Source organism: Leptodactylus fuscus, chromosome 8 (genome assembly GCF_031893055.1).
Source record: "Leptodactylus fuscus isolate aLepFus1 chromosome 8, aLepFus1.hap2, whole genome shotgun sequence".
In the NCBI taxonomy this organism is placed as follows: domain Eukaryota; kingdom Metazoa; phylum Chordata; class Amphibia; order Anura; family Leptodactylidae; genus Leptodactylus; species Leptodactylus fuscus.
Genome location: NC_134272.1, coordinates 94,167,857 through 94,195,559, shown reverse-complemented (window position 1 = coordinate 94,195,559; position 27,703 = coordinate 94,167,857). Strand labels below are relative to the sequence as shown.

At 44.4% G+C, this 27,703-nt stretch overlaps 1 protein-coding gene across 1 annotated transcript; it reads right to left on the bottom strand.

Annotated features, from left to right (window-relative positions):
• Positions 1-1,475: 1,475 nt before the first annotated feature.
• MRAS (muscle RAS oncogene homolog) lies at positions 1,476-25,284 on the bottom strand. Its single transcript, XM_075284695.1, has 6 exons — positions 25,202-25,284; positions 9,497-9,708; positions 4,376-4,529; positions 4,030-4,129; positions 3,237-3,316; positions 1,476-2,750 (listed from the first exon to the last, which is right to left on the bottom strand). Exons 2-6 carry the CDS (start codon positions 9,687-9,689, stop codon positions 2,651-2,653), a joined length of 627 nt encoding a protein of 208 aa, XP_075140796.1. The 5' UTR covers positions 9,690-9,708; positions 25,202-25,284; the 3' UTR covers positions 1,476-2,650.
• Positions 25,285-27,703: the final 2,419 nt, after the last annotated feature.

Sequence of the window (27,703 nt, the reverse complement as noted above, 5' to 3'; positions counted from 1 at the left end):
CCCTTCCAACTGCCCCACAGTATTAAGTCCCTCTCCTGGTGCCCCAGTTTAACCTGGGGGAAAGTAGAGGGGACATGAAACTGGGGCAACTAGAGGGGGACATTAAAATCGGGCAGCTGGAAGCAGAAAGTAAACCTTAGGGGGAGCTGGAGGGTGACATTAAACTGGGGGCAACAGGTCCACGGTTTAATGCCCCCTCCAGTTGTCCCCAGTTTGTGCCCCCTTCATCTACCCTGTTTCATGTCCCCCCCACTCCATATCTGCCCCAGTATAACACTGCCCTTCCATCTCTGCCCCTAGGTTACTGAGACACAGGCACACACATTATCCACCCTGCATCTCACATTCCCCTCTCACTACCTTAGGACACACACCACACGTTTCCATCTTCTTGCACTCGCCTGCCGGCACTAAGACACGCCCCCTAGACAAGCCATGCGGGCCGGACAGAATCAGTCAGAGAGCCGAATATGGCCCGCGGGCTGTACATTGCCCAGGTCTGATCTAGATAATATAGCTATGTTACTGAATATTTATACTGTGCTATACTTACTACTAATAGACTTACAAGTAACTGTCCACTAAAATACTGAATATAACTACTATAATACTACTCCTATGTACAAGAATATAACTACTATAATACTACTCCTATGTACAAGAATATAACTACTATAATACTGCTCCTATGTACAAGAATATAACTACTATAATACTACTCCTATGTACAAGAATATAACTACTATAATACTACTCCTATGTACAAGAATATAACTACTATAATACTGCTCCTATATACAAGAATATAACTACTATAATACTGCTCCTATGTACAAGAATATAACTACTATAATACTGCTCCTATGTACAAGAATATAACTACTATAATACTACTCCTATGTACAAGAATATAACTACTATAATACTACCTCCTATGTACAAGAATATAACTACTATAATACTACTCCTATGTACAAGAATATAACTACTATAATACTGCTCCTATGTGCAAGAATATAACTACTATAATACTGCTCCTATGTACAAGAATATAACTACTATAATACTACTCCTATGTACAAGAATATAACTACTATAATACTACCTCCTATGTACAGGAATATAACTACTATAATACTGCTCCTATGTACAAGAATATAACTACTATAATACTGCTCCTATGTACAAGAATATAACTACTATAATACTGCTCCTATGTACAAGAATATAACTACTATAATACTGCTCCTATGTACAAGAATATAACTACTATAATACTGCCGCTATGTACAAGAATTACAAGAACTAGGTTTGCTTTTGTGTTTTAGTTTCTAGAAGTTGTTTTTTTTCCACACATTTTTTCAGCTTTTCAGAGATTTAGCAGATTCATCCTTATAATAATAATAATAATAAATAATATCAGTGACCTCTGGTGACCTCTGGCTGTGGAATAATTTCGGACACTTCCTCCGGTGAAGACTTTTCTACAGTTTTATTCCCCTAGAAATAAGTTATTACATTCACAAGGAAACTAGAACACAAGTCGGTGGAATGAGATTTGCGGCCGGTTTCCCACCGCCTGGTAACTCCCCTCGGATTTCGTCTCTCGCTATTACGCTACTTGACAAGTCCTCACACACATGAAAATACTCCAGAAAGAAAAGGGCCATTCTCGTTGCTTTGGCCTCACTTTGGCCTCCTTCCAGGCTTTGACACATTGTCTGGGGTTCCCCGCCAACTGGAATGTATTCTCCCTCCCAAAGTTCTTATTCATTTCAGATGGGCTGGTTAACCCTTTATGGCTTGCAGGAGATTGGGTAAGCACCAGAGAGTCACAGGAGATGCAGTTTCTATAAGAAAGTGCTTCATGGCTGAGTCATTACAAACAAAGGAAAAAACAGGTAAAAAAATGTATAAAAACAAATCCTGCAGTGGTCTTGTACATAAGAAGTGAGAGTTCAGAATCGTGGCTGAGACCTTGTAGCGTAGCACCGGGGTGGGGGGCTCCATGGGGTGTCTTAGAGGGGTTATGGGACTGTTGAGTCCTTGCCCCAGAGTGGGCATCTTCATCATCCAGCGCAGTGGCCTCTGACGTACTGAAGTCTGTATGAGCCTTTGTATTGCGTATGTACCGCGTCTATATGTGTCCCATATGGGAAGGGGGAGGGGGAGGGTTAGTACCAAATACAAATACTCGAAAAGTGCAACATAAATCCATATCCATATAATGTGTTCCGGCACTTTAAGACCAGCAGTGGTGCGCCCTCTGGCTATGCAGTGGTTAACACCAGGACCTCGGGCCAGTTCAGTGCCCTGCGGCCAGCAGCTTTGTGCCCGACGGTCCCATCACTTTCTTCCAAAAAAAAAAAAAAAATTTCATTCCTGCCACAAGTTTTTTTTTTTAAAAGTAGCACATTATACAGGAATAAATACATCCAAACTCCATCATGTGGGGGAGGGGATTCATCTCTCAGTCTGCGCCATCTTGTCGGCGGGCATTGGCACCGCTACCCACCATCTTTGCTAATGAGCACGGACGTTGTGGGTCTGACCCAGCATCAAGTATTGGAAGAGGCAGCCCCCAGGCCGGGGCGCTGCAGGTACAGGACAGGCAGTGTTCATGCTCAGCAGTTCTGTCGATGCCCGGGGGTCACAAGACCACGCAGAACGGCCTGTGTGTCCCCGTCCCGCGGTCGCCTCGCCACTTGGTGTTCCTCTTCCGCTTCTGATTCTTCTCTGGGACCTGCTGCCTGTGAAACATTGTAACAAAGGAAGGGTTAATGTCAGATACATTGTCTCATGTATACGGGGCTCAGGCTACAGGTGTGGTGACATTAGGGAGGACGGGCAGCAGCACTAGGGAAGTTATATTGCGATGACACTAGGTTCACACTAGCGCAGGACTCTCCGTCATCCGTGTTAGTCGGGGGACCCCCGAACGCTCCAATAGCGGTCACCTACAGATTCTGCTGTTTTGAAACTGAAAGCGACGGAGTCTCCAACACAGGTGTGAACCCGACCTTATAGAATATACACAATGATCATACTACACAAAATATGTGGGGGAGGGGATTCATCTCTCAGTCTGCGCCATCTTGTTGGTGGGCATTGGCACCGCTACCCACCATCTTTGCTAATGAGCACTGACGTTGTGGGTCTGACCCAGCATCAAGTATTGGAAGAGGCAGCCCCCAGGCCACATTTATAGACACAAAACAAAGGCTCTGCCCCCTCACCTGATCACCCTGACAAGGTCGTGGAAGGCTTTGTCCACGTTCTGAGGCGGATCCTTGGCACTGGTTTCAATATAAGGAATCTAAAATCCAAAAAAACAGAACAAAAAGTTTAGTTGGAGACAATGGGGCAGGTTTACGGATCCTGGGGAATATTCAGACAGTCCTTATACTGCACCAGATTTATGACAGTGACGGGATGTGACATTTGGAGCATCTGCAGCGCACAGACCTGGCACACTTAGGTTAGTAAGTCTTAGGGGTTGGGCAGGGGCTGTGAGCTGTATTAGGTAAGAGGTTTGGTTTAGGGAAATGACGGCGTTCCTGGCGCCTTGGCAAGCCAGAATTCTGTAGTTTTTGCAACTTTGAGGTTTTTTGTTTTTTTTTACATTTACACCACTTTTGACTATTGGGCAGGGACGTGGGACCGGGTGGATGATGCACCTGGTGCACAAAGGTTTTGCAAAAATGAATGACATCTCACTCTAGTCATGGGAAGTGTTAGAGATGCCGAAAACAGCAAATCTCCTGCAAGGTTTGATCTATTTGGTGCAAACTACAGGGAAACAGACTAAAAATTTCCATCATGATAGAATTTCCAAGACCTGATCTGTGCAGCAGCTACAACTAGTCAGGACATAAAGTAGCCTACAGTCTCCTAGAATCCCTGGACAGAGTAGTTAGGCAGGGGCGGGGCTTATTGCTCCAGGGGGAGGGGCTTCCTCTCCAGCCAGTTGTCTTACAGGACTATAAATCACATTAGCATATCGCCCGTCCCATCAGCCCTCGCACTTACGTTGTGTTTTACCGCCATCTCTTTCCCTTGTTCACTTGATATTTTTCGTAAGTGCATCAGATCAACTTTGTTCGCCACCAAAATCATCGGGAAAGATTCTCTGAAACAGGAAAAACGTGTTCAGATCAAAAGGGAGAACTTTAAACTCCTGGGCCCCAATGCCAAATGTGTAACGGGGCCCGTGCCAGCCATGTGCTAACTAGAACACTGTAGAGAATAATCCCCAATATCTATAGAGACAGAACACTGCAATCTACTCTCTACAGTCTGTCCTGGTGAACTCTACTGCTCCCTGTTATCAGCCATATCCCTGGCCCCCACTATGGCTCCTGCTCCCCCCTCTCACCTGTCTTTGACCCTGAGGATGAGTTGATGAAATCTGTCCACGTGTTCGAAGCTCGCCTTGTCCGTCACCGAGTACACGATGAGGAAGCCGTCGCCGGTTCTCATGTACTGCTCCCGCATGGCGCTGAACTCCTCCTGACCGGCCGTGTCCAGGACTGAGCACAGGAGACAAATTATGGAAACTTTCAACTTTTTTTTTTGCCAATATTTACAGAGTCCGATCAGATTCTCAGGATCCAGTCGGTCAAACCAGACATCAGACACATCACCCAGCACCCCAATAACACCCCCCCTCCCCCCATGGTGACAGGCTGCATTGAAGGCACATTTATATTGCCAAAAGCTGCATTTGCCATGAGGTATAATAGATTGTGTCTCGTGTTGTCAGGGTCTCTGGTTGCTGTTCTGTCTCCCCCCCTTGCTTTACACTACAGCGTCACTTTTATTAGTAACTTAGATGCAATATGTAATGGTGTTGGACAATCTACTCGAGTCCTCCATTTCTTATCCATCATGGCTGCTTATAATGAGGGGCAAGCAATGAAGGCATGGGGTGGATACAGGGGCATTACTACTACTCTGTGCCCAGTTATAAAGAATGGAGGGCAGGGGTAGAGGGGTCAGCAGCCCCCGGCACACCAGCTCTTGTGACACTACAACTCCCAGCAGGCACATTTGCTTGTTGAGGGGGTTGTGCTGTAGACAGATCAATCTCCTCTAGATATTACACAATCTGCAGCACTGGTTCTTACGTGCCTGCACAGGTCACCGCTGCCAGGTGGGTGCGGTCGGACTCACGGTGACGTATTAAGGAGCGGCGGCGATAAAAAGGAGAACTTGCAAATGTGAAAGTGACGGAATCTTGGCTTGTAACGAACAGCCAGATTAACCCCCTCAGTCCCGCAAGAAATCATGGCGTCCGACAGCCGATACGTGTCAGCGCACACAGGAGGCGAAGGGTTAAGATATGGCGCAATTCTGGATCTACATAAATGATGATCAACTCACAGATCGGGAGGCTTTATCTAGAGGTTCTAGGTCTCTGCTTGATGTCAGTGAAAAGAAACCTTAAGGCTAAAGCCCCATGGGCCGGAACCACCGCGCTAAAATACTGCGGAACAACCGCGGCGTGATCGCATTGCAGTTCTTCCCACAGCGCTCCGAACAGAAAGTTCATGGAGTTTTCCTCCACAGATTTTCTGTTACAATTGTATCTATGGAAAAGCCGCCGGCATTTCCGTAGATATAATTGACGTGCTGTGATTTTCAAAAACGCGATGATTTTGGAAATCGCAGCGTGTCCATGCTGCGATTTTGTTCTGTAAAGTGGGCATGCGATTCACATGAATCCCATCCACTTTGCAAGTACTGTACAACGCCGCGATTTTTCCCGCAGCTTTCCGCCGTGGCCAAATCGCGCCGTTTCCGGCCCGTGGGTCCCTGGGAATCCGCCTCAAAATCTGCTTGCAAAAAATGCTCCTATTCATTTCAATTTTTTTCCCCCGCTAGCGTTTTTTTTCAGCTAGTAGGTAAATGCCCCATCTTTCTGCGGATTTATTCCGGCCTCATCAGGAGCGGGATGCCGCAATGCGATGCCGATTCCGTTGCATCTAGCCGCGCTGAGAAATCACACGCTGGAAAAGGTTTCTGCCATGTGAACTAGCCCTTACACTGAGGGTCTGTCAGGATCTATTCACATAGGACAGATTTCGGAGGCTGTTCCACTTATGCAGAAATCCAAGGGCCGGGCTCAAAAACTCTTCCCAATCTGCTGCATGTGTGAATACATCCCTTATAACTGTACCCAGTCCAGACCCAGCAGCACAAATCTGTGTCCTGATAGTTTGTTACAATGTATCAGTGCAGGGAACATGTAACTCTCTAGAGCTTACACATGACTGGATGAAACTGTAGCGCACCCTCAGCTGTGGTGGATTTCACCCTCTGTATACTGATAGGATCGCGCCAGTCATTCAAAGCAAGCAGAGGTTCTAAAGATGGACAACGGGAGCAGAAGACAGACAAGAAGTTTCCATTCTCGAGGAGTTTTTTTCTCTGCTGCTTTATGGCCCCACCAGGAGGACCCTCATCCTAATCTCGGGGTGTAGACGCTCTCTCAGCGGTCCTGTTCCAAGCTGCAGACGTGAACTTCACCCTAATAAGTCGCTATTACTGGATTATTTTTTTTTTTGCAGGTGAATCGTTTATCAGTCACAGCTGAGGGTTTGTTGCAGTTGTATCAAGTTTAGGCCATTCTACAGAAGCCAAAAATCCTTTTTTCTCTGCCACTTTTACTTATGAATCGACGGATACCCGGAAGACCCTGCTATAGTCAATGGGGTGCGCCGGTGTCCGTGTAGCCGCTGTTGGAGTGGTCCAGCTCTGGGTGAACCAGACATCCCATTCACTGACAACTAGCAGAGATCTTGGAGTGGACAAGGGACTGAAACCCAGAGACTTGAAGCGATTCTGCCTTCTATAGATCTGGTCAGGTCAGAGACATCAGGGACTTGTATAGGTCGTCTCACTAGCAGCCGCACAGCAACAAAGGGGTTAATCTAAGAGCGCCCGTGTTACCCCCACATCTAATCCATCAGGGGCAAGTATCACAGGTAGTCAGTGGTTCCATGGAAGCGATTAGCACGGGTTGTCAGATCTGATTTATGGGCACGATGTTAAGTGGGAACAAATGAGCAGCGTTGTCAGACTACATTATAGTGCGGTGACAAGAGCCAGACTGGCAGGGCCGGGGGAGGGGGAGCAGCACGGCAAGGGAAAGTGACAGCTTCAGTGACAGCTTGTCAATCGCTGCGCCTGTCACGGTGCACTCAATGCAGTGCTTATATACTCTACAAGTATGGGGGAGTATATAGAGCACGATTAATGGTAATAAACTAACGTTATATCAGACCGTCTACTCTAGTCCCATCCAAAGCGGTTAGTCCCGATCCTGAACAAGCAGGTTCAGCAACAGATCTGCTGTCAGATAAAATATTAGAATACATTGCTTATAACAAAGTGACAATAGATTACAAATCACTGCCAGAAGAACGGACTGCAGCTCCGGAGGTGACTGGTGTAGAAGACATGATGTAACGCAAGATCAGCGCAAAATACAAAGAGTAAAGGAGATGCAAGACAGAAAAACAAGATGCGCTGACTGGAGAAGGTTCTCTGTACACAGACAAAGCTGCAATGGAGTTCATGGAGTGGCTGGAAGCTCCGGGGCCCCAATGCAGAATATATAATGGGGCCCCAATACAGAATATATAATGGGGCCCCAATGCAGAATTTATAATGGGGCCCCAATGCAGAATATATAATGGTGCCCCTATGCAGAATATATAATGGGGCCCCAATGCAGAATATATAATGGGGCCCCAATACAGAATATATAATGGGGCCCCAGTGCAGAATATATAATGGGGCCCCAGTGCAGAATATATAATGGGGCCCCAGTGCAGAATATATAATGGGGCCCCAATGCAGAATATATAATGGGGCCCCAGTGTAGAATATATAATGGGGCCCCTATGCAGAATATATAATGGGGCCCCAGTGCAGAATATATAATGGGGCCCCAATGCAGAATATATAATGGGGCCCCAATGCAGAATATATAATGGGGCCCCAATGCAGAATATATAATGGGGCCCCAATGCAGAATATATAATGGGGCCCCTATGCAGAATATATAATGGGGCCCCAATGCAGAATATATAATGGGGTCCCTATGCAGAATATATAATGGGGCCCCTATGCAGAATATATAATGGGGCCCCTATGCAGAATATATAATGGGGCCCCAATGCAGAATATATAATGGGGTCCCTATGCAGAATATATAATGGGGCCCCTATGCAGAATATATAATGGGGCCCCTATGCAGAATATATAATGGGGCCCCTATGCAGAATATATAATGGGGTCCCAGTGCAGAATATATAATGGGGCCCCTATGCAGAATATATAATGGGGCCCCTATGCAGAATATATAATGGGGCCCCTATGCAGAATATATAATGGGGCCCCAATGCAGAATATATAATGGGGTCCCTATGCAGAATATATAATGGGGTCCCTATGCAGAATATATAATGGGGCCCCAGTGCAGAATATATAATGGGGCCCCTATGCAGAATATATAATGGGACCCCAATGCAGAATATATAATGCGGCCTCAATGCAGAATACATAATGGAGCCCCAATGCAGAATATATAATGGGGCCCCAGTGCAGAATATATAATGGGGCCCCAATGCAGAATATATAATGGGGCCCCAATGCAGAATATATAATGGGGCCCCAATGCAGAATATATAATGGGGCCCCAATGCAGAATATATAATGGGGCCCCAATGCAGAATATATAATGGGGCCCCTATGCAGAATATATAATGGGGCCCCAATGCAGAATATATAATGGGGTCCCTATGCAGAATATATAATGGGGCCCCTATGCAGAATATATAATGGGGCCCCTATGCAGAATATATAATGGGGCCCCAATGCAGAATATATAATGGGGTCCCTATGCAGAATATATAATGGGGCCCCTATGCAGAATATATAATGGGGCCCCTATGCAGAATATATAATGGGGCCCCTATGCAGAATATATAATGGGGTCCCAGTGCAGAATATATAATGGGGCCCCTATGCAGAATATATAATGGGGCCCCTATGCAGAATATATAATGGGGCCCCTATGCAGAATATATAATGGGGCCCCAATGCAGAATATATAATGGGGTCCCTATGCAGAATATATAATGGGGTCCCTATGCAGAATATATAATGGGGCCCCAGTGCAGAATATATAATGGGGCCCCTATGCAGAATATATAATGGGACCCCAATGCAGAATATATAATGCGGCCTCAATGCAGAATACATAATGGAGCCCCAATGCAGAATATATAATGGGGCCCCAGTGCAGAATATATAATGGGGCCCCAGTGCAGAATATATAATGGGGCCCCAGTGCAGAATATATAATGGGGCCCCAGTGCAGAATATATAATGGGGCCCCAGTGCAGAATATATAATGGGGCCCCAGTGCAGAATATATAATGGGGCCCCAGTGCAGAATATGAGTGACCTATACAGACAGTTTCCTCACCGTCCAGGATGGCCCACTGCCCGTCTATCTCCGTGTGCTTCAGGTAGGAGTCCTCTATTGTGGGGTCATAATCCGGCACAAAGATCTTCTGGAAGAACTGGATGGTGAGGGCGCTCTTCCCCACTCCGCCATCTCCCACCACCACCAGCTTGTACGTGGGCAGGTTATCGCTCAGGACAGCGCTGGTAGCCATCTTGTCCCCTATACGGTTCCTGCAGAGAGAGAATTAGTCACAATGTAACAAACCGGATGCAGATGATGCAAAGTGTTAAAGGAAGGTTTCACAACTCAACTATGCGAAGAGAGGGAACGGTATGAGCGGCGAAAAGATCCCAGACCCTGCAAGGAGGAACCTCCAATAATCCGGCATCTAAAGGGAGGCGACACCACAACAATCACAAAGCTGTATTCACACTGTGCAGTCTGGCCTTAATACACGGAGCAGACACTGTGGTCAGATTGTGGGCTCTGCTGAGAACACTCCCTTAGATCATCATCATCATCGAGACGTCTGAAAGAAGTAACCGAAAGGGATTACACAACAGCGAGTGCGGCAGGTTCACACACAGGAGTCTGCCAAGGATTGGATCCAGCTCCTTATTGTTCTCAATGGGAGGGAGAGATTGCAGCAAGAAAATAAAACAAGTCCCTTACTCCATCTTACCGGGGCTCAATAACAACGATTTATACAGTGACTATATATATTATATATATTACAGAATTCTATAAGCTCATATCCATCTGCCTAATATATATCTATAATACTTATCAATATCGCAGCCAACTATCTATAGTTATCCCCCACCCTAGGACTTAGTATAAAAGACACAGGCGCCCCATAGCCCAGGGATCCGGACCCTCTTACATGCGATTTTCTGGTGCACATAGTCCCGGGTGTTACATCTTACTGCATCACGTTTTGGACCATGATCAGAACATGTGGCCCTTAGTGAATCCCCTAGTTTATAATATCAGGGTCCATGATCTGAGACCTCCAACAACCCCAGAAGATACCAGGAACTTACAGGCAGAACTCCCTGGGAAAAGGTATAGAAAACCGCTCAGCTCCAGAAGGAAGAAACTGCCGCTACCACCAGCAATAATAGGTCACTACCTTACAAGTCAATGTCCGATCCATGATGGAGCCTTAAGACACGCCCGGGTATATTGGCCAGACCAGAGACATCTCTTGTAGCCATCAGGAATGGTCGTGAACTATGACACCATCTGCTGGCTCCAACGTCCTGATGGGTTTCCAAACCAAGTTTAGGTAGAATCGCCAATAATGAGGATTCTGATCAGTCTATTGACCACTCATACGGTCAGCAGAAGTCGCACTATTACGTGGCGTCCATTCTAGTGCTCCATGAGGCACCAAATGGCCAGTTTTCTTGCCACTTCTGTATCAAAAACCAACAACTTATTGTATCTCAGGCAAACAATAGGTCAGGTCTGATCATATCTCCAACATGATGTATAAGAGGCCACCACAAGTCCGGTAAGGAAGGGTCAGCCATATACTGAGCCACCAGCAGGCACACAAGGGTTAATGCGCCATCACGGAGCCTGCCGAGCTGGATTCCACAGAGATCATCAGAAATTCTTCAGATGCACATTACCAGAGAAGCAATTCTCGTATCTGTGGCAACGTGTGATGTCTAAATTGCCTAATCCCATTACAACCCCCCCTACAAAAGGCAAATTGCAGCTGCAGAATCTTAACCCTCCCCTCTGCCGAGATCTGAGCACGTCTCCCCGAACAGCAATCAGAAAAGACATAAGAAACCCCAAACGACAGAAACCGCGACCCCCAGGATGTATCCAATATATACTATATACCCCAAAATATCACCCCATATACTGGAGGCCCCAATAATACTGCAACATGGAGCAGAAGAAGCAGCGACACCCAACTATATGGACGCACACAGCCCTGACTGAAGACCAGAGATAAGGGGGCACTATTATAGTAGTTATATTCTTGTACATAGGAGTAGTATTATAGTAGTTATATTCTTGTACATAGGAGTAGTATTATAGTAGTTATATTCTTGTACATAGGAGTAGTATTATAGTAGTTATATTCTTGTACATAGGAGGTAGTATTATAGTAGTTATATTCTTGTACATAGGAGCAGTATTATAGTAGTTATATTCTTGTACATAGGAGCAGTATTATAGTAGTTATATTCTTGTACATAGTAGTAGTATTATAGTAGTTATATTCTTGTACATAGTAGTAGTATTATAGTAGTTATATTCTTGTACATAGGAGTAGTATTATAGCAGTTATATTCTTGTATATAGGAGTAGTATTATAGTAGTTATATTCTTGTACATAGGAGTAGTATTATAGTAGTTATATTCTTGTACATAGGAGTAGTATTATAGTAGTTATATTCTTGTACATAGGAGGTAGTATTATAGTAGTTATATTCTTGTACATAGGAGTAGTATTATAGTAGTTATATTCTTGTACATAGGAGTAGTATTATAGTAGTTATATTCTTGTACATAGGAGTAGTATTATAGTAGTTATATTCTTGTACATAGGAGCAGTATTATAGTAGTTATATTCTTGTACATAGGAGCAGTATTATAGTAGTTATATTCTTGTACATAGGAGGTAGTATTATAGTAGTTATATTCTTGTACATAGGAGTAGTATTATAGTAGCTATATTCCTGTACATAGGGGCAGTATTATAGTAGTTATATTCTTGTACATAGGAGGTAGTATTATAGTAGTTATATTCTTGTACATAGGAGTAGTATTATAGTAGCTATATTCTTGTACATAGGAGCAGTATTATAGTAGTTATATTCTTGTACATAGGAGCAGTATTATAGTAGTTATATTCTTGTACATAGGAGGTAGTATTATAGTAGTTATATTCTTGTACATAGGAGGTAGTATTATAGTAGTTATATTCTTGTACATAGGAGCAGTATTATAGTAGTTATATTCTTGTACATAGGAGTAGTATTATAGTAGTTATATTCTTGTACATAGGAGTAGTATTATAGTAGTTATATTCTTGTACATAGGAGGTAGTATTATAGTAGTTATATTCTTGTACATAGGAGTAGTATTATAGTAGTTATATTCTTGTACATAGGAGCAGTATTATAGTAGTTATATTCTTGTACATAGGAGTAGTATTATAGTAGTTATATTCTTGTACATAGGAGTAGTATTATAGTAGTTATATTCTTGTACATAGGAGTAGTATTATAGTAGTTATATTCTTGTACATAGGAGTAGTACTATAGTAGTTATATTCTTGTACATAGGAGGTAGTATTACAGTAGTTATATTCTTGTACGTAGGAGGCAGTATTATAGTAGTTATATTCCTGTACATATTACTATAATACTACCTCCTATGTACAAGAATATAACTACTATAATACTACCTGCTATATACAAGAATATAACTACTATAATACTGCTCCTATGTACAAGAATATAACTACTATAATACTACTCCTATATACAAGAATATAACTACTATAATACTACTCCTATATACAAGAATATAACTACTATAATACTGCTCCTATGTACAAGAATATAACTACTATAATACTGCTCCTATGTACAAGAATATAACTACTATAATACTGCTCCTACGTACAAGAATATAACTACTATAATACTACCTCCTATGTACAAGAATATAACTACTATAATACTACTCCTATGTACAAGAATATAACTACTATAATACTGCTCCTACGTACAAGAATATAACTACTATAATACTGCTCCTACGTACAAGAATATAACTACTATAATACTACCTCCTATGTACAAGAATATAACTACTATAATACTACTCCTATGTACAAGAATATAACTACTATAATACTGCCCTTTGTATAACAATATGCCAACAATATAACAATAACTCTTATAACCCAATCTTGGGTTATAAGAGTTAAACAGTAAGATTTCTGCCCACTTCATGCTGTTCATATCCAGGAATTGTTTGGAATATTATTGCAGTTTCCTAGATTACGGATTCTCTGCTCATTCCCGTCACTTTCTCTGGTGCCAGCTCCATTCTCTGCATTAGAGTGCGGTATTATACGGCTCAGCAGCTGCCAGTTTGAAATGGCCTAATTCACTTCCGATTCATGACTTAAGAACGTAATAGCTGAAAAACTAAAAGTGCGTGAGCCGATGCTGGAGGGGCAGCGATAGAGTAAAAACTATGAATTGTTAATGGACGGTTTACAACCCTCCCCCATCCATCAGCCGCTGATACTACTGACTGGACCATTGGACGAGTCCGGGAAATTCATATGAAAGTTACAGGGGATGGATCATGGGCCATGGAACGTTGTACATACCCTATAGTATTTATATTCTTGTACATAGGAAGTAGTATTATAGTAGTTATATTCTTGTACATAGGGGCAGTATTATAGTAGTTATATTCTTGTACATAGGAGGTAGTATTATAGTAGTTATATTCTTGTACATAGGAGTAGTATTATAGTAGTTATATTCTTGTACATAGGAGCAGTATTATAGTAGTTATATTCTTGTACATAGGAGCAGTATTATAGTAGTTATATTCTTGTACATAGGAGGTAGTATTATAGTAGTTGTATTCTTGTACATAGTAGTATTATAGTAGTTATATTCTTGTACATAGGAGCAGTATTATAGTAGTTATATTCTTGTACATAGGAGCAGTATTATAGTAGTTATATTCTTGTACATAGGAGTAGTATTATAGTAGTTATATTCTTGTACATAGGAGCAGTATTATAGTAGTTATATTCTTGTACATAGGAGTAGTATTATAGTAGTTATATTCTTGTACATAGGAGTAGTATTATAGTAGTTATATTCTTGTACATAGGAGCAGTATTATAGTAGTTATATTCTTGTACATAGGAGCAGTATTATAGTAGTTATATTCTTGTACATAGGAGGTAGTATTATAGTAGTTATATTCTTGTACATAGGAGGTAGTATTATAGTAGTTATATTCTTGTACATAGTAGTATTATAGTAGCTATATTCTTGTACATAGGAGTAGTATTATAGTAGTTATATTCTTGTACATAGGAGTAGTATTATAGTAGTTATATTCTTGTACATAAGAGCAGTATTATAGTAGTTATATTCTTGTACATAGGAGGTAGTATTATAGTAGTTATATTCTTGTACATAGGAGTAGTATTATAGTAGTTATATTCTTGTACATAGGAGCAGTATTATAGTAGTTATATTCTTGTACATAGGAGCAGTATTATAGTAGTTATATTCTTGTACATAGGAGCAGTATTATAGTAGTTATATTCTTGTACATAGGAGGCAGTATTATAGTAGTTATATTCTTGTACATAGGAGGTAGTATTATAGTAGTTATATTCTTGTACATAGGAGGTAGTATTATAGTAGTTATATTCTTGTACATAGGAGTAGTATTATAGTAGTTATATTCTTGTACATAGGAGTAGTATTATAGTAGTTATATTCTTGTACATAGGAGTAGTATTATAGTAGTTATATTCCTGTATATAGAGGGCGGTATTATAGTAGCTATATTCATATATAGGTATAATTTGCTAATATATTCCAAGGGACCATTATAGTAATAAAGTCAGAAATGGAGTCCAAGTTTATCTTCTTATGATGTAATTCCCCCCAAGGATTCTGGAGTCTTTATGTTAATGCCCACAGTGAGTGGAGTTCCCCTTTAAGCCTGTATTCTCCCCCTCTTATAAGTCCTGGCTCCTTCAGACGAGGCCTCGATACGCTCTGCATCCAGATATTTGGCTTCCCAGCGACGTGGCACAGATCTGAGTATTTCTTTCACGCCGTCTCAGATCCTTTCAACAATCAACTGGCACGCATGTTAATGAGATCTGGTATAGCGGGATGTTCTGAGGGATGATGGAAGAGAATGGCGCTAATTGCTGTCTGTTAGCGAGATGCAGAGTGTTAACCCTCTCCTACCCCCTACGTAGGATACATAGAGGAGGCCTGATGGCGCGGCCGCCTCTTAACCAGCTGGTGACACATTCCCTCGCTGCAGATGTACACAATATTCTTCACGTGATCCATTACAGCCTCCCGCACACAGCACATGACAGCACATAAGTGATGGAAGACAGCCGCAATTTGGAGGATCAGCTTACATCTACAGATAATTGTAGGGAACACATCTCAATTTTCTATACTTATCGCACGTTAAATCATGTTTTCTACTCTAGTCACATCCACAGCTGCATCAAAAATGGTGGTTTCTTAGCTCTCTTTCTTAGCCCTCCGTCATTCAGGTCCCCCGACAGACCCGAGCAGAGACCCCCATCACTAGTGTGACAACTGACCCCCGACCAAGGTGCTGATGTGAAGTGGGCATTAGGCAAACCCAGTTATAGTCAATGGGGTCTGTCAGGCTCCATTGGTGTCCATTATTTTAGCGGTCCATTTGTTGGACCTTCCGGCCTTCTGACGGATCAGAACAACAGACAGTCGGACAATAGTGTAACATTAGTCATCTGCACTGGGTCTGTGTGACCACAGCTCATGGAGTGACTAGAGTAGGAGATACAGAAGTCTTCTATTGCTGTCACACGAAGCTGTAAGGTTTGATAATTCGTTACAATGTATCAGAAGATTCTGGGAATTTTACTGTTATAAGTTAACCTGTGAAATGCTGGATAAAAGCGCATTACACTATCTCAGGCCTGGCCTGTGCCACCACACACAGATGTATAGAGGATATAATTGGCACATGCCAGCGCCGCGCTTAGTCAGGGTAACAAGCAGCGCCATTCAGCAGCATACCCGATAATTAGAGAAATGTGCGGTCTGAAGGCGCCGTGCGTCGTCGTGTCTCCAGTAATGAATCACAAGAGCAGAGACGAGAGCTCAGTACAAGACACGTCCAGAGCCATCTGCTCCGAGCCCAACCCAACCAGCCTGCAGATTTACTGAAGCCTGTCTGAACAATGCCACATCTGCACCGAAGATTAAACAGACCGCACTGCTGGCAAAGGAGGCGGAGCTTGCCGATAAGTAGTCCGTAGTGCAATGATTATGCCCAAGACAGACTGAAAATAACTCACATCGAAACACTGAAAGATAGAAATCCTGTGTTATCAGATCACAACAGCGTGCCACAGACAGTGATGGGTTAATATGGGATATAAAGATGAATCTAAATCATCCTCATTGACTGCCCTGAGATCTTAAAGGGATTGTCCAGGATTAGAAGAACAATCCTTCCTTCTGTCCGTGGGATGCGTCCGGTATTGTGGCTCATCTCCATTGAAGTGAATGACATGTAGTTGCAATACCACACACAACCTGTGCACAGGTGAGGCGCTCTTTTTGGAAAAAAAAAAAAAAAAAAAATTTCTGTAATCCTGGAGATTTACGGATCATAGAATTGCCTTTAAACTAATTGATATAGAGTGACAACCGCAAAATCCTTCTGCCTCCATCTCCATCGGAGTTGTCACCAACAGCTGTGTACGGTTATACTAGCATTCTATAGAGGGAGCTCAGGAATGGAGGAGTTCATACAGAGGACACAAGATACAATGGATTCTTATTACTGTTTATATGTATCAAGCGCTGACATCATCAGTAGTGTCGCTGCACCCGTGGCGGATAGCTATAGGGGTGAGAGGGCCTATAGATGTGGGGCGCGGCGCAGCTTCTACCGGATGTTGGTGACATCACCAGTTTTAGGCTCGGTGTCCACATTTATCTTTTTGCATGCAGTTTTTGATGTCAAACCCAGGACCGGGAGGAAGGAAGGAGGATGAGGAGGATGAGGCCGGTCCTGTACTTGGTCCTTCCTTCTCACCTGCCTTTGGTTTCAAAGACTGCAAGCAAAACCCTGAACCGAGCTGTACCTTACACCGTACAATATAAAGGGCATGAAGTTACTAGGAGAGGATGGAGGAGACTCGGGGAGGCCGGGCAGTGCCAACTACGAGGTCAACGCCGACACCTGTCACAGGCCTGAAGGAACAACTCTAGCTGAATAAGACCGCACATGGCCGACCCTCGAAATCACAAAATACTGTACTGATCATACTACTAAGTGCTGGACATAAGGGTGGGCTGGAGACAGAGCGGGGGAGGGGCAGTATGCTGCAAGAAGTCATCAGACACCGACCACAAGGGATGGAATCGTAACTGGTCAACCTGCAGCTCCAGTCACTGTAAAGGGGCAGTAGGGGTTAAAAAATATGACCTAAGTAAGTGGCTGAAAGAGCTGGGACCGTAAGGCGGCGAGAACACGGAGTGACCAATAAAGATTGCTACAATATTACCTGATACAATGAAGTGCAGTGATGTCATCACATATGGGAGCTCTAGTAACCGGCTCAGTGATGTCATCACATATGGGAGCTCTAGTAACCGGCTCAGTGATGTCATCACATATGGGATCTTTAGTAACTGGCTCAGTGATGTCATCACATATGGGAGCTCTAGTAACCAGCTCAGTGATGTCATCACATATGGGAGCTCTAGTAACCAGCTCAGTGATGTCATCACATATGGGAGCTTTAGTAACTGGCTCAGTGATGTCATCACATATGGGAGCTCTAGTAACCAGCTCAGTGATGTCATCACATATGGGAGCTTTAGTAACTGGCTCAGTGATGTCATCACATATGGGAGCTTTAGTAACTGGATCAGTGATGTCATCACATACAGTATGGGAGCTCTAGTAACCGGCTCAGTGATGTCATCACATATGGGAGCTCCAGTAACCAGCTCAGTGATGTCATCACATATGGGAGCTTTAGTAACTGGCTCAGTGATGTCATCACATATGGGAGCTTTAGTAACCAGCTCAGTGATGTCATCACATATGGGAGCTCTAGTAACCGGCTCAGTGATGTCATCACATATGGGAGCTTTAGTAACTGGCTCAGTGATGTCATCACATATGGGAGCTCTAGTAACCGGCTCAGTGATGTCATCACATATGGGAGCTCTAGTAACCGGCTCAGTGATGTCATCACATATGGGATCTTTAGTAACTGGCTCAGTGATGTCATCACATATGGGAGCTCTAGTAACCGGCTCAGTGATGTCATCACATATTGGATCTTTAGTAACTGGCTCAGTGATGTCATCACATATGGGAGCTTTAGTAACTGGCTCAGTGATGTCATCACATATGGGAGCTTTAGTAACTGGCTCAGTGATGTAATCACATACAGTATGGGATCTTTAGTAACTGGCTCAGTGATGTCATCACATATGGGAGCTTTAGTAACCGGCTCAGTGATGTCATCACATACAGTATGGGAGCTTTAGTAACTGGCTCAGTGATGTCATCACATATGGGAGCTTTAGTAACTGGCTCAGTGATGTCATCACATATGGGAGCTCTAGTAACCGGCTCAGTGATGTCATCACATATGGGAGCTCTAGTAACCGGCTCAGTGATGTCATCACATATGGGAGCTTTAGTAACTGGCTCAGTGATGTCATCACATACAGTATGGGAGCTTTAGTAACTGGCTCAGTGATGTCATCACATATGGGAGCTTTAGTAACTGGCTCAGTGATGTCATCACATATGGGAGCTCTAGTAACCGGCTCAGTGATGTCATCACATATGGGAGCTCTAGTAACCGGCTCAGTGATGTCATCACATATGGGAGCTCTAGTAACCGGCTCAGTGATGTCATCACATATGGGAGCTTTAGTAACTGGCTCAGTGATGTCATCACATATGGGAGCTCTAGTAACCGGCTCAGTGATGTCATCACATATGGGAGAACTTCAGTAATTGGTTGTCAAGTCGTCATCTAGAGCAGCTGAGTAATCGATCTAGTGATGTCATCACATACAGGAGCTTTAGTAATTGGTGCAGTGATGTCATCGGTGTCATATGACTCACCACGAAACAAGTATTGCTTTATAGTTCCTGGTCTTAAAGGGACACGAACTCCTTACAATGAACCTTCAATATCGTTCGAGTCTTGCAATGCACCAGTTACCGGACCCCCATGATCATTACATTACATTACATCGTCCGTCCCTCTTCCGCGGTGGATTTTGTGGAGGAACCGACAATAGTTTGTGAAAACCGTCCTGCAATTGGTGGAATGATTTCCAACCCCCATTCATTCCAATGACAGAGTTCAGGGCTCTGAGGGGTGTTGGGGTTCGGGGTCTTTCGCAGATCAGACACTTCTTATCGCCAGCACATAACAGCAGTTTCCGCCTTCCATTGAAATGAATGTGGAACAGATTTTTTTGCAACAAAGTCCACTAGAAAATTCCGCTGTGTGAACTTTCCCTAATAGGCTACCGGCCCTTTAAGTCAGTGCTGGATTGTGACACCTAAGACTTTCCTGCGGCATCTTCTAGAATAGATCGATTATTTGGGGGATCTCTCCATCGTCCACGTCAGCACTTCATCCTCTCCAAGGAAGGAGAAGACCAGGGATCCCCTCTTGTGTGCTAATGAGGATGATGATGTCACCATGGAGACGCCGCTCGCCGCTGCCGCATCCGGATCTTACTGAACGTTACTGTGACAAACAGCAAAGCTCAGGAGGAGGGGGAGAACGCTGCCCCCCCCCCCCAATCTGGGTATCGGGGTCCTCATAGCATCTAATGTGCTGGTAGAGTCACAGTCCTCCTCCTCAGGACACCCACAGACCCAGATGACTTGGTGGGATCCTCCGGGGTTCTGATAGTTCTCACACAAATACGGCTCCAGATTCGGCTACTCCGAAAACCAAACGCAGGTGTGAACAGGGTCCTATATGTAACAAACTATTAGGACAGGTGGGAGGTTTGCGCTCTGATGGGATTACCCCAGACTGTAACAAACCCTCTGCTGTGACCAGTTAATTCACGATAGCAGCTTTTTAATTCTCTGAATGAAACCAGAATCCTCATTCACAGAGAGCAAGCGGAGATCTTATAAATGGTGAAGAACTGGAACATGGCGGCAAGGGGCTACAACTAGATTTATGTAGATCAGGCGCGCTGGCCCTTTACGTGGGTTATGGGGCCATTTCCACTGATATTGCTCTGGTTTGTTGCAAATCAATTTGGAAGAGTAAAGTGTGAAATATGCAAATGGTTGTCAGCGGCCTGACAACTGCCTCAACTGTGTCCATAGACTGCTGCTCATCTCCGAGAACGTGAAATCCAACATGTCTGACCCTTCTCTGCCCCAACATGGACTGTGGGGTTCACTGGAAGATCCCCCCATAAAGATAAGATGGTTGGCTGTGACAGCACTAAGTGCGGATTCTCTGGCCAGGAGCTAACGCTTGTATCCGCCGCCCGCACAGGACACGGCGCTATAGAGGCCGAGACCCCACGTTGCAGAAACACTTTTTTGTTGCAGATTTTGCTGCAGTTTCTTCAGCCTAAGCCAGGAGGGGATTTAGCAGATGTGGAAGGTTTCCTAGAGATCTCCCAATCCTTCTCAAGACACTCTTGACTTTGGCTTTAAATAAGAATAATTTGTCCCACAAACATTAACCCCTCGTATGGCTCAGAGCAGAAAAATAACAGATTGTGTGAATATTCACTAACAGAGACAGCATGAAAGGAATAGAGCGATGGTCAGAAATGTCACCCGGAGATCTTGTAGACTACAGAATCTACTTGATCTCATGCAGTGATAGACGACAAGATCATACCAGAAACAAGACCCCCCTTCCCCACTGTGCCCAGGCTTGGCTCATAGTCTGCCCTCCCCCCATTACCACCATCTCCCTCTGTAACCTGAGTCTTCTGTAACTTTCACTGAAAATTTTCAAAATGTAACAAACTGAAAAGATCCAACAGATCTGGATGAATAAGAAGGAACATCTGCTCCATGTGATATTCTGTCAGTTGTTGATAAAAGTCACAACCAGAAGAGGATATTCATATAGTGCAGACCCCGACCCCTCAAAATCTGGAGTATAATGAACATGGATGTACACAGTGACTGCACCAGCAGAATAGTGAGCGCAGCTCTGGAGTATAATACAGGATAAGTAATGTAATGTATGTACACAGTGACTGCACCAGCAGAATAGTGAGCGCAGCTCTGGAGTATAATACAGGATAAGTAATGTAATGTATGTACACAATGACTGCACCAGCAGAATAGTGAGCGCAGCTCTGGAGTATAATACAGGATAAGTAATGTAATGTATGTACACAATGACTGTACCAGCAGAATAGTGAGCGCAGCTCTGGAGTATAATACAGGATAAGTAATGTAATGTATGTACACAGTGACAGCACCAGCAGAATAGTGAGCGCAGCTCTGGAGTATAATACAGGATAAGTAATGTAATGTATGTACACAGTGACAGCACCAGCAGAATAGTGAGCGCAGCTCTGGAGTATAATACAGGATAAGTAATGTATGTACACAGTGACTGCACCAGCAGAATAGTGAGCGCAGCTCTGGAGTATAATACAGGATAAGTAATGTAATGTATGTACACAATGACTGTACCAGCAGAATAGTGAGCGCAGCTCTGGAGTATAATACAGGATAAGTAATGTAATGTATGTACACAGTGACAGCACCAGCAGAATAGTGAGCGCAGCTCTGGAGTATAATACAGGATAAGTAATGTAATGTATGTACACAGTGACAGCACCAGCAGAATAGTGAGCGCAGCTCTGGAGTATAATACAGGATAAGTAATGTAATGTATGTACACAGTGACTGTACCAGCAGAATAGTGAGCGCAGCTCTGGAGTATAATACAGGATAAGTAATGTAATGTATGTACACAGTGACTGCACCAGCAGAATAGTGAGCGCAGCTCTGGAGTATAATACAGGATAAGTAATGTAATGTATGTGCACAGTGACTGTACCAGCAGAATAGTGAGCGCAGCTCTGGAGTATAATACAGGATAAGTAATGTAATGTATGTACACAGTGACTGTACCAGCAGAATAGTGAGCGCAGCTCTGGAGTATAATACAGGATAAGTAATGTAATGTATGTACACAGTGACTGCACCAGCAGAATAGTGAGCGCAGCTCTGGAGTATAATACAGGATAAGTAATGTAATGTATGTACACAGTGACTGCACCAGCAGAATAGTGAGCGCAGCTCTGGAGTATAATACAGGATAAGTAATGTAATGTATGTACACAGTGACTGCACCAGCAGAATAGTGAGCGCAGCTCTGGAGTATAATACAGGATAAGTAATGTAATGTATGTACACAGTGACTGCACCAGCAGAATAGTGAGCGCAGCTCTGGAGTATAATACAGGATAAGTAATGTAATGTATGTGCACAGTGACTGCACCAGCAGAATAGTGAGCGCAGCTCTGGAGTATAATACAGGATAAGTAATGTAATGTATGTGCACAGTGACTGCACCAGCAGAATAGTGAGCGCAGCTCTGGAGTATAATACAGGATAAGTAATGTAATGTATGTGCACAGTGACTGCACCAGCAGAATAGTGAGCGCAGCTCTGGAGTATAATACAGGATAAGTAATGTAATGTATGTACACAGTGACTGCACCAGCAGAATAGTGAGCGCAGCTCTGGAGTATAACATAGGTGTATCCATTTATGTTCATTTATATGTAAGTCTTACAGTGGTGATCGGAGGGCCACATTTGTCTTAGGACTTGTTGACATCTGCTCCCGGTCTCCGTTCATGCAGGTTTCCGTTTCCTGCACAAAACTGAGCAGGAGACAGAAACCTGCAGGACTCTTTCATACCCATTCATTTGAATGGGTTTGAAAGATGTCCGGCCGTGAGTGCCGGTGAGTGTTTTTTTACCATTTTTTTAAAATCGCACACAGAGTCGGACATGCAGTACTCTGTGTCCGGTTTAAAAAAAAACGGTTTCGCGGCAGAGAGCATAAAACGCTCACCGGCGCACACAGCCGGACCCGGTCTGACAGCTTTCCGTCTTCTGCATGCAGAAGATGGAAAGCTGAGAACGGACTCCGGGCGCTAGTGTGAACCCAGCGTCACTGACAGCAGCTTGAGAAGACATTACAGAGCTGAGATATTACATTAACTTCCTAATCTACTAAATTCTTTCTTTCACTAAGCGTTGAGCGGTGACGTCTTTCTGCTGAGTTATGGGTTTGTGTACCCCCTATACAGAAAGGTCCGCAACTCCCTCTCCAGCACCTTCCAGGTCACATGATTGGCCTTTTCTTGTATTCTAGGAGCCTCAGTTATATAATTTCTGTTCATAGACTGAGGATTTCTGCCTTAAAGGACAATTGCCAAAACTAAGAGGGAATACTCGCATCTCATGACTCCTCTCTGGAGACCGCTCCCCATTTCTCATATTATCGTCTATATTCTAAGTTTCCACCCTCAGGTTTCTATGAATATACACTAGTGAGTGTCCGACTGCTGGGGGTCCGACATTGGGACCCCCAATGATTATAGGATGGCCACCTCTCCGTTTGATGGGACTGACGCTCCATTTATATGGGAGACTGGATGGGGATGGACAAGACACTGATGTCCACCTGGGGTGTCACCGCTCACAGGATTTGTAGGGTCTCGGTATAGAAACCTCCACCAATCACACGGCAATGGCTTCGATCCAGGGTAGGTCATTGCTTCATATTCCAGGGAAACCTCATAAGACTAGAAGGAGATGGCGGCCACCTGTCCATGGGATGTGTCTGGAGAGCTGCAGTGCCACACACAACCTGTGGACAGGGGGGGCGCCATTAGTGAAGCAGCCATGAACTTCTAATCCTGGATGACACCTTTCAGACAGTCCAGAATTAGAAACCACATGGTTGTCAGTAGCCGTAGTCGGGGATCTCCGGTCATTAGGACGTGATATGTAAATCAATATTTCCCCGCAGGATTGGGCGGATTACGAATCGTCTGTCGCCGTATAATGCAGATTATACCCCGGGACTGAACGTAAAGTAAGACAAGCGCTCCTTCTGCACAAGTCTTTCTACTTATTCAACAAACTTTGTTCTCATTACTGCAGAGTTCTGACTTTTGGAGGTGGGGGAGGGGCTGGTGTTGAAATATTAGAGAGCCCTGACGTGATTGGGTAAGAGATAATTGTCTCATCATCCTGTACCCGGCAGCGAAGTGCAGGAGAGAACGCGACAGCCCCGGACCTGGCGCTGGTCCCTGAGCCACAACATCACCGTGACTGGACCTGACGTCAGCCGGCACCAGCACTACAAGTCCCAGCCTGCCTGCAGACCTGAGAAAGCTTCAAGATTGGGGGAGACGATCCATAAGTGTTACTTTGTAACCAGTGACTGTATTCAAACAGCAGCCCCATGTAAATCTCCAGGATCCTCTCTTACCCGGACGCCGCCGGATCATTTGCACAAGTTCTCGACACTTTACTGAGGTGGAGAAAAAAAAAAAAAAAATCTGATATTTCCAGTTCTCAGGTGAAGTTTATAAAATTCATCTGACCCCGTCCAAATCCGACCGCAAGGAAATATTACAGCTATTAACCCTTTATGACGACCCCCTTCCCCATGGCTCAGGCTGTGCCGTCCTGAGCTCCCCTGCAGCAGACCCCCGGCCTGTGGATTCAGAGCCCCCCTTTAGCAGGGAGTGGCAGTGAGGGGGTTAAGTGCTGGTGCAGATGAGATCACTGCAGATTGCTTTCTCCCATCCTATAGTAGATGCCCCCTGTTATTGGGTGGGGGGGGGGGTCCTATATACCAGCAGCCCCCTCCCCAGTGCTGTGCATGCAGTGTACTCACCAGATGTGTGCCCAGTTTGGCAGCCCTCACTTCATGCTGCTCCAGTGCCTGCCAGTGACAGCCTGCTCCCTCCAGTGACAGCCTGCTCCCTGCTGCTCCCTGCTGCCTCCTCCCGCAGCCTCCTCTGATCCGACAGTCCCGGCAGCAGAACCTTCTTCTTTATATTACAACAGCTGATGCTATAAATAGCAGCGGCCGGGGGGGTCTTTGACACTTCTCCCCCCCTTACTCCCGTCTTATCTCCGGTTTTATCATTTTCTGCTATAAAATAAATTAAATTACTGTTTTTTATGATTTCTGAGGATTCTTCAGAGCTCAGTCTATAGATCTGTGCAGTGAGAGATTCATCTACAGAATCCTCCCCCCCTCTCAGGCACAATGGACTCTTCCACAGGCTGCGCTCGCGCTACCTCCCTCTTAAGGTGGTCTGGGGGCCCGGGAAGGGATTGGGGGCCCCTGTGAGAGGGGGAGGCCGGGGCCCGGGCACTGGGGATCACAGCAATGTCAGGTGAGGGGCTACATGGGGGATTTGGGGTTCCCAATGCTTGGTTGGAGGAAGGTGAAGAGGTGAATATGGACGTCCTTAAGAAACCACTCCTAGCCCGGGGCCGGGATCTGTCTGCAGGGCTGCTGCTCCCTGTCCTGTTATCATGGGGCTGGGTGCACACAATAGCCACAGGGTGTGAGGATCACCTGGGGCAAGTGGCACATGTCAGGAAACAATGCAGCAGTGACATCAGCACAAGACACAAGTCACCTCCAAAGCAGCTGCAGAAGATACACACAAGTCACCTCCAAAGCAGCTGCACAAGACAGATACAAGTCACCTCCAAAGTAAATGCAGAAGGTAGAAACAGGACAGGTCACTTCTAAAGCAGCTGCAGAAGGTAGACACAAGTCACCTCCAAAGCAGCTGCACAAGATAGACACAAGTCACCTCCAAAGTAAATGCAGAAGGTAGACACAGTACAGGTCACTTCTAAAGCAGCTGCAGAAGGTAGACACAGGACAGGTCACTTCCAAAGTAAATGCAGAAGGTAAACACAAGTCACTTCCAAAGCAGATGCAACAACTATTCAATTTCAAGGACACAAATCATCCCCAAGAGCCACCCCGCATCTACACCAGCACAGACACAAAGCCTCAGCCCCTGTGATATGAGCAATGTCTGCACTACTTGCCTTCACTACCAGAGCTGTTCATATTTCCTATAAGGATGTATTCACACAGGACAGATTTGTCACTGAAATTCCTGCAATTCCTGCAGTTGTATATATCACATTAGTCTGTGCAGGAATTCTTCTAGCTTGGTTCAGATGACTAGGATGTCTGTGCCGACCGGACAAGAGTTATCAGGACAACTGTTAGTTATTAGTTCCCCCATGATTTTAGGGACATCTATGGGCACCTTATATGGCCCTTCCTACCTGAAGAGGTTCAGATTTCTGCTCAGTCCCCCCCCCATGCTTTATACTGCAGGATAGTGCACACATCAGCCGTGTGAGCTGGACTAGGTCAGGACGTGTTCGGGTTATAAGTGTAAGAATGAAAGTTCTCATTCTTACACTTGATGAGTAATAAAGTCTATTAGAAAGTTCTAGAACTTTTGCAGATTTTCCATACTGTAGTGACGGGACTTGATGTGCTACATTGTATCCAGATATTCTATACCTGATGTTCAGTAATGTGGAGGATCCTGACGCCATTATTACTATCATACAACCTAATGTGATTGTTGACGGGTTGCTGCGGGTTACGCTACGTGCTCAATAGCCGTGTAGTTACAATGATGCAGCCGGTGAAATGTGACATGTTCTCAATGTGACACCTGGAGGCAGAAACACCCAGTCATGTGACACCTGGAAAACATTACACAGCACCTGTAACAAGGGCCCCGGGGCCTCACACATAACACAGGGGGCGCTCCGCCTGCTATGGAGAGGATTTAGATGAGATTTTATAGCTCTCTGGACAACTGTGTGGAGTGTTACTGTAAGATTTTATATACAGGGGTGAACGAAGCGTCTCTGCTGCCCGAGGCAAGCTATACAATGACCCCCCCGCCGTAGGTCAGTACAAAGGAAATGGAGTAACCCTTTAAATTGTCATAAGAAACCCCAAACTCTGAACCTTGGGTGGAATCATCCTGAAGATCGAAGATCGGATACGGCGTTTCTTTTTTTCTTCTCACTGATTTTTCAGCAGAAGAGAAACGCGTCAACTGCCCATTGAAATGAACAGGAGACAGATTTTTGTGGGAATCTGCAGCAGGGACTTATTTACTGTCCTTTTGTTCAGCGTCTCCTGGATTCCCATTCGCCATTTATTGCCCCTTTAGGGGGGTTAAATAGCAAATGGGCATAAAGGGGGCGCTGAGCAGAAGAACAACAAGGGGGCAACAAGTGGTAAAAGGGCCCCAGGGTGGTATCGAATCCTCTGCCATTTACTGTCCTCTTTAGACTGAAGCCCAGTCTGTGGCTCCCACAAGGTAAAAGTGTCCCC

Bases quoted from the DNA above. Each gene is read 5' to 3' on its own strand.
- MRAS (XM_075284695.1), bottom strand. From the start codon at position 9,689: ATGGCTACCAGCGCTGTCCTGAGCGATAACCTGCCCACGTACAAGCTG. The intron at 4,130-4,375 runs GTGAGAGGGGGG...TTCCTGTTTCAG, and splicing joins ATCCTCAGGGTCAAAGACAG to AGAATCTTTCCCGATGATTT. The intron at 2,751-3,236 runs GTGAGGGGGCAG...AATGTTTCACAG, and splicing joins GACCTTGTCAGGGTGATCAG to GCAGCAGGTCCCAGAGAAGA.